Genomic DNA, 8,181 nt, shown 5'->3' on the forward strand with positions numbered 1-8,181 from the left:
GCTCTAACCACTGAGTATCTTCTCTAACCCCAGAAAGTGCTTCTTAAGACATGGGGTGGGGGGAGGTGGTGGTGGTACATGCCTGTAATCCCAGCACTCAGGAGGCAGAGGCAGGTGGATCTCTGTGAGTTCGAGGCCAGCCTGGTCTACAGAGCTAGTCCAGGACAGGCTCCAAAGCTACAGAGAAACCCTGTCTTGAAAAACCAAAAATAAAAAATAAAATTTTTAAAAAGGAAGAAAAAGAAAAAAGAAAAGACATGAGGGACTCTGTCCTAACCACACGCTGTCCAAATCCTCCGCCAGCTCTCAGACACCCAAAGCTCTGGTCCTAGCCCCCTGGACCTCAGGCCTCAGCCCTACTCTTCTTCTCTTCAGCCCTGCAAACCCCACATACTTTCATGTCTTCATCTGGAACACTCCGCAGTAGCTTTCTTGTTTCCTTGTTTACTTTATTGTAAACTTTCCAAATTCCCACTCAATCCGTGTGACTCCCACAAATGCTCCCTCACAGGGGACACCATCCCCTGCTCCCATGCTGATTGCTCTAGTTCCATCCGCCCCTGTAGCATTAGCTACCATCCAAACCCCGCGCGGATTCCTGAAAAGCAATGACCAGATTTTGTTTCCTTCCTGTCTTCTGTGCTGGGAGCACAGAGTCCAGAATATAAGCGATAACATGTTAAACAAACGAACTCTTTGATTTCCTCCCAGAATTCCCAGATGGGTGGATGCAAGAGTAAGAAAGGCGAAGGCCGATATCAGACAGCCACTAGATATAGAGACAGATCTGCACAGATAGACACCATCACCCACTGCTCCATTCAAGCTCCTTTCAAAGGAGTTTCAAGGCCTCATCGAGACAGTGACCAGTGAGGACTCTGACTCAAATCTAACCAGGCTCTTCCAGCCCCTCAGTGGCACTCTGGGATCCTCTCTACAAGGCCCTGGCCAACATATGGGACTTGCCCTACTGACCAGTGTAGCCTCCTCTCTTAGTCCCTCATTCCCTCTGCCAGTCTCATGAGGTCTAGCCGGCCTCTCCACCTTGCTCTGGCTGTTCTCTGGAGCTGTGGCCCCAACACACACCTGTCTCCCCCAGCCATGTCCCCTCTGAGACACAAAAATTGCAGACTTATATGAGATGGCCAGGGCCTGACTCTTACCCCCATGAGGGCTGAGGAAGAGGGCTCAGTCAGTTAAATGCTTTGCCACGCAAGCACAAAGACCTGAGTTCAATCCCCAGCATCAGCATAAATGTCAAACATGATGACGTCATGCTTTCATAATCCCAGGTCTGGAAAGGCAGAGATGGGCAGATCAGTGAGGCTCTCTGGCCAGCCCGCTCAGCCTAGATATCAAGGTGGACAGCTCCTGAGAAGTGACACTGAGGTTAACTCCTGGCTTCTACACACACACACACACACACACACACACACACACACACACACACCCCGCCCCTCCACCCCACCCCCATACACATAATCAGAGAATGTGACATGTGGGCTGGCAAGATGGCCCAGCAGGTAAAGGCACTTGCTGCCAAGCCTAACAATCTAAGTTTGATCCCCAGGACCCACATGGTGGAAGGGGAGAAATGGCTGCAGCAAAGTGTTCTCTAGTCTCGACACACTGAACACACACACGCACACACACACTGAAAACACACACACACACGCACACACACACACACACACGCACACACACACAGAGAGAGAGAGAGAGAGAGAGAGAGAGAGAGAGAGAGAGAGAGAGAGAGAAATTAATAATTATTTTATTTTATTTTTATTTTCTGTGTATGGATGTTTTGTCTGGGTTTATGTCTGTGCCAACCGAGGCCAGAAAAGTTATCAGAGCCCCTGGTACTGGAGTTACAGACAGTTGTGAGACACCATATGGATGTTGGGAATCAAACTCAGGTCCTCTGGAGTAACATCCAGTGCTCTTAACCACTGAGCAATCTCTCCAGCCCTTGTAACAATTATTCTAAGTAAATTAATTCTGAAAAGGATGTAGCCATGCAAAACTGGACATCAGCGAACTGAGTGCAAGTGAATCCCACCAGCCTCTGTGAACTGTCTGTCCTACAGGCAGAGAACTAATGAATGTGCCCCTCCCTATACAGCAGGGGATGTAGGAACCATAGCAGTCAGGAACTCACCTGAGGATGCCTGACACAGCCTTTCAAGGGCACGGCCAGTGCCTCGGAGCCTTCTCCCACCAAGCAGAAGCCTGCATGTCCCAGAGTCATGTGATGGTCCTCACAAACCTCCCGAGCCAGGTGCTGGCTACTAGTCAGATCCTGAGTTAGTGTTCATCTCTGAGTCTCCCTCTGAGCCAGCAATAGTGGGCTCTCAAGATCTTTAAGAGACTTGAGTTGAGTAATCAAATGAGGCAAGTTCCCTCATTGGCTCTGGTGCCAGCAGAAATACTCCTCAGCCCCTAAGACCTTCGAACACCACCCCCCAACACAAGATCCCAAGAGGGTCCTGTAAGCTCTACACCACTCCCCTATTGCTGTCCAGACTCCACTTACAGCCAGAGACAGGACTGTTTACCCGCCATGCAGCTCCTTCCTCTGGGCCACTTCAGCTCCAGGGTTGGAGGTTCTCCTGCTGCTGCACAGGAAGCTTCCCACTTGTGCAATTTTTTTAGTCAACTTGATACAAACTAGAGTCCAATGTGCAAGTGGAGGTCGGAGGACAACTTTTAGGAGGTATCTTTCAGAAAATACCTCAAGCCTGGCGTTGGTGGCACACGCCTTTAATCTCAGCACTCGGGAGGCAGAACCAGGCCTCTGTGAGTTCAAGGCCAGCCTGGGCTACAGAGTGAGTTCCAGGACAGGCTCCAAAGCTACACAGAGAAACCCTGTCTCAAAAAAACAAAGAGAGAGAGAGAGAGAGAGAGAGAGCTCAATCAGATGGTCAAGTCTGCGGGGCATTTTCTTTCATTCCTTTTTTCAAGACAGGGTCTTGCTGTGTGGCTCTGGCTGTGTTAGGATTAAAGGCGTGTACCACTGTGCCTGGCTCTTCTTTTTAATTGAAATATTTGTTTATTTATTTACTTTGTGTTTTTTGAGACAGGGTCTCACTATGTAGCTCTGGCTGTCCTAGTACTCACTATATAGACCAGGCTGGCCTCAAACTCATACAGATTTGCCTTCCAACTGCTGGGATTAAAGGCATGCACCACCATTCCTGGCTTATTTATTTATTTGTATGTGTATGTGTGTATACACCTGTTTTTATGTATGTGTACTAGTAACCATAGAGGCCAGAAGAGGGCGCTGGATCCCCTGAGACAGGAGTTAAAGACAGTTGTGAGCTGTCATGTAGGTGCTGGGAACCAAGCCCAGATTCTCTGCAAGAGAACACTGAGTCATCTCTCCAGCCTCTGGCGTTTTCTTGACTAAGGATTGCTGGGGAAGGAACTGGACCACCCTGAGCAGGTGATCCTGAGCTGTATAAAAAAGCAAGCTGAGTGAGCCATGGAGAGCAAGCCAGTAAACAACATTCCTCCATGGTTCTGCTTCAGTTCCTGCCTCCCAATTCCTGCTTGCATTCTGCCCTGACCTCATTCAATGATGGGCTGTGACTTAGAAGTGGAAGATGAAATAAACACTTACTTCCTCCGAGTTGTTTTTGGTCATGGTGTTTACCACAGCAATGGAAAGCAAGCTAGGGCACTGCCTCTCCCTCACATGTATCTGGGGCTGATCCTAACCAAGGGGGTTGCGGCCGCCCCAACACAAGAACTTTCTACTACTCTTCCATAGGCTAAAACCATAGCTAAACTCACAAGGTATTCCAATCCCTGGAACCTCTAGCAAACACCACACTTTGCAGATATTAAGGATCTTGATATTGCCTGGAATGACCACCCTCCCTTAGTCAGGTAAGCCCTGACCATAGATATTGGCGTCTGTGCTCACTGGGGACCTCCAGCCCAGAAAGAAAAGGATCGTGTCATGTGACTTTGAAAGCAGAGGTTAGAGAGATGTGGCCAAGGAATGCTACTGGCTATGAGGACCAAGGAGAGGCAAAGGTTCCACAGAGCTCCGAGGGAACAAGACCCCTCAGACACCTTGATTTGGGCCCACTGGAAGTGCCAGCCTCCAAAATCATGACAAAACTAATTTCCAGGTTTTTTAACTGGACTTTTTATTTTATTTTTTAGTACTGGGGCTGGAACCCAGGGCATGTCCTTTTTGCTTTTTTTTTTTTTTTTTTTTTTTTTTTTTTTTTTTTTTTTTTTTTTGGTGGGGGGGGGAGGTTAGATTCTCATGTGGCTCAGGCTACCAGGCTAGCCTCATACTATATAACTGAGGATGACCTTGATTCTTTTGTATATCATGAGCATGTATGTATGTATGTGTGTGTATGCATGTATAAGGTAAGATAGTGCACAAGTGGAGGTCAGGGGAGATGGTTCTCCCCTTCCACCATGTGGATTTCCAGGGGTCAAAAGTCAGATCATGCCGGGGCGGTGGTGGCGCATGCCTTTAATTCCAGCACTCAAAGCCAGGCAGATCTCTGTGAGTTCCAGGCCAGCCTGGGCTACAGAGTGAGTTCCAGGAAAGGCACAAAACTACACAGAAAAACCCTGTCTCGAAAAACAAAAACAAACAAACAAAAAGTCAGGTCATCTCTCTTGATGGCAAGTGCCTTTATCCACTGAGCCATCTTTCAGGCTCCACCCTTGAACTTCTGGGTCCTCTTGCCTCTTCCTCCTCCCTCGTGCTAGGATTAAAGGTGTGGGCCACTGTTCTGGGCTTGTGCAATTCTAGGATCAAATACTGGGCCTCATGCACTCTAGGAAAGCTCTCTACCACCTGAGTCACACCCCCAGCCCACAGTTCTGGGGTTGTAGACCATTAAGTGTGTGATCATTTATCTTATCAAGCACAAGACACAGATAAGCCCACCAGTTCTTACACTGATGGTGTGAAGGGGCCAGAGAGTAGGAGACGGGCAGACACAATGGCTTCTATAAGCAAGTATCAATACCCGAAGAGGGACTGAGTCCTCTTTGGGGGCCGTTTAGGAAGCTGTCTTTGCCTCCAGAAAGGACAATCCCACAGGGAAGCAGGGGCAAATTTCACCATCTCCCTGTGTTTGTTCACAAGATTTTTCCTGTTCGCCAGAAAGCCCTGCCAGTTGGAGAGGCAACCAGCAAGCTATTGACAGCACCAGGCAGTCTCCAATGGCAACAGGACCTGGGACTTCGGAACAGCAGCTGCAGAGTTAGATAGGTTCAAATCCTGGCTATTGCTTGTTAGCTGTGTGACTTTAGAAGAGTCACTTAATCTGTGTGACCTTTTGTCTCATCTGTAATTCAGAGAGAGCATAAACACCTTCCTCTGCAGGTTCTCTATGTAAAACAGTTGGCATCAGGCCTGACACAAACATTTAGAGCTGGAGGTGTAGCTCACTGATAAAGTCCTTCACTAAAATCTGCGGTTGAGAGGCTGGGTGGGTGTGGCTCATCAGTGGAGCATTTACCTAGCATTCACCCCAAGGAACACTTGCTTACAATGTGCAAGGCCTTGGGTTCAATCCCCAGAACTGCAAAAGCAATAAGTTTAATAAATAATGATGAGAAAAGGGAAGGAAACTATGGTCAGAAGCACAGACAGTCTGGAAATCACACAAGCTCTGTCTGGGCATCAGACCGCAAAACTGAGGCAGACAAAGGAGGCTGGAGAAGAGGATGCAGGTGTTGGTGTGACCAGCAGAGGGGAGGGTGGAGCTTTAGAAGTTCAAGGACGGGCTGGAGAGAGGCTCGATGGTTAAGAGCACCCTAAGAACACTAGCTGCACTCCTGCACTCAGAGGACAAGATTTGATTCCCAGCACCCACATGGCAGCTCACTACCCTCTGTAACTCTGGTTCTGGGGAATCTGATGCCCTCTTCTGGCCCCCTCAGGCACTGCATGCATGTGGTGCACAGACATACATGCAGACAAAACACCCATATACATAAAATTTAATTTAACTTAATTTAAAAGTCCAAGAAATCAGCAGGGCAAGATCAAAGATGGAAAAGGATACGGGAGAGAGAGCATGCCACCCGGGGGCAAGGAATTAGGGGTATCAACGAGGAGGGGAGACAAGGGAGGTAGGCCTAGGAGATGTTCTTGACTCCCATCAGGAGGTCACTGGAGTCTTTGGAGAATATGGCAGGAGGTGGCAAGGACAGAAGAGGAGCCCAGCAGAGCCAGAGGGCCGGCCAGTCAGAAAATGAAACGACACCTCAAAACTCTTAAGGGTGTCCAGATGCACTGATAGGACAAAGAAGAAAAGAACACATCCTTGACATCCCTAAGCCAGACACACGGAGGATCTTCCCAGTGCCCTAATTTGCAATCTGTAAAATGGGGTGACCTCACAGAAGACACTTGGGGCCCCTCTGAAGGACAAAGGGTGATCATCTACTATTCCTGAAGCCCCATAGAAGCCTCACAGCCTTCCCCCTCTGGTGCCTTCGGAACCCCCACAACAGGCACGAGAGTAGGAAGACAGGGATTCCAGTACCCACCAAAGCCCACAGAGATGTCTGTGCACATACAATGGCAGGCTCAGTCAGAGTTGGAACCCTGACCTGCCCATGGATCCAAAGATCAGCCATCTTCACAGGGCCATGAACCAGGCCAGTGCCCTCCAGCCCCTCCTCACCTGTCCTGGCTGCCACACTGCTCCTGGAAGCAGGGAAGCTGTAGGCCGTGGACCACTCGAGCTTCGAACAAAAACTTGGGTGCCCAGAAGCCCAGCGCTCCAGTCACAGAAGCAATGGCTGTCACTCCAAGGGTTGAAAACACGAAACTCCAGCTGCAAGAGAAAGTGTCCTGGCTGAAGCCAAGATAGGGCCGGGACTGGAAGGGCTGGACCACTGACTGCCCCAGGCATGCAGACTCTCAAGGGAGCAGGGACACTTACTTTCTCCCCAAGTATCTGACGTCCTCACACCAGCTGCTCCTCGGAGCCCCCACAGCCATGTCTTCCTGTTTCTCAGCTGCTCCTCTGGGTAGGTCTGGAACCAGCAGGATGAGCAGAACTAAGGCCACAGCATCCAAGCAGGGCATGATCTAGGGAAGGAGGAACGGGGAGCTCAGGTCCAAATGCTCCCACAGCCTAGGAGACAGGAGAGGGCCAGCCACAGGGTCTGAACTCTGGTCTAGCCTTGGGTGCCCGGGGCTGGCTATACAGACAGCTGGCCATAACACCTGTCTTCACCCTGACAGGGATAATGTAGACTCTCTCGCCAGGGGGGTTTCCTTGGCACCCAATTAATGGCCACCTACTCAGTACAAATTCTCCTTTACTGGGACCAGGGAGCCTGAGGTAGTTGAAAATGGGAACTCAGACTACTGAGTACTCACAAGCCCTTTTCCTGGATCACGCTTCCATCTGCCACACCAGTCCAACCTTGTCATCCTCTCCTGGCACCCCTGCCCACAGGACATGAATCTCACTATCTACCCTGGGGCAGTTTCAAACAGTTCAGACCAGAGAAGGCTCTCGCTCTCGTTCAAGACAAGTCAGGCCAGCTTCCTTGAAGCCTGTTCCTGCCCCGGGCTCCTATCTCTGCCTTCCACAACAGTTCAGCAGAGATCTGCATGCAGGACCAGGCTCCAACCCCTTTGCCACCCAGTTTCTTCCTCTTCTGAGTGGTCTCTCCCTGTTCTTTTTTAGGTTGGCCTCAAACTTAGAGATCCACCTGCCTCCCAAATGCTGGGATTAAGGCACTCACCCCCACTGCCCAGCCATATTCCTATTCTAATAAGAGCCACAGGCCAGAGGGAAAGATGGTCGTGGGCACTGGCGCAGCAAGCTACTCCACCATTGCACCCACCGTCCTGGGTGACCTCTTCGTGAAGGACCAGCGCACCTGTGCCCTGGCTGTCTTTTACATCTTCATCCCTGTTGGAAGGTTGGTATCGTTCCTGGATCCACTTCCCCAAAGGTAAACTGAGGCTGAAGGAATCAGAACAGGGGCTGCATTGAGGGTAGGAGAGATCATCCCAGGAGGGAGGGCTGGGATCTGAATCCCATCATTGCATCATTCCTTCGAAATCGCTGCGTGTGTCTCTCTCGGGGCCTGTTTCCTTGACTGTAAACGAGGACAATGCTGCCACTCAGTGGGCTAGGGGGGAGGTTAGCAATGATAACTATGCTCCTAGAAGGG

The 8,181-nt window shown here is 50.0% G+C and overlaps 1 protein-coding gene across 1 annotated transcript in view; it reads right to left on the bottom strand.

Moving 5' to 3' along the window:
* The window catches only part of Spns3 (sphingolipid transporter 3 (putative)), a 45,273-nt gene extending 37,510 nt beyond the window's left edge, over positions 1–7,763 (bottom strand). The window contains exons 1-4 of the mRNA XM_036195250.1: positions 7,747–7,763; positions 7,413–7,476; positions 6,933–7,081; positions 6,672–6,824 (exon numbers count right to left, since the gene is read on the bottom strand). Coding sequence (XP_036051143.1) covers positions 6,672–6,824; positions 6,933–7,081; positions 7,413–7,476; positions 7,747–7,763 — 383 coding nt within the window. The remainder of the gene's footprint in view (positions 1–6,671; positions 6,825–6,932; positions 7,082–7,412; positions 7,477–7,746) is intronic.
* Between the last annotated feature and the right edge of the window lie 418 nt (positions 7,764–8,181).

The sequence above is a fragment of the Onychomys torridus genome, chromosome 8 (genome assembly GCF_903995425.1).
Source record: "Onychomys torridus chromosome 8, mOncTor1.1, whole genome shotgun sequence".
NCBI lineage: Eukaryota > Metazoa > Chordata > Mammalia > Rodentia > Cricetidae > Onychomys > Onychomys torridus.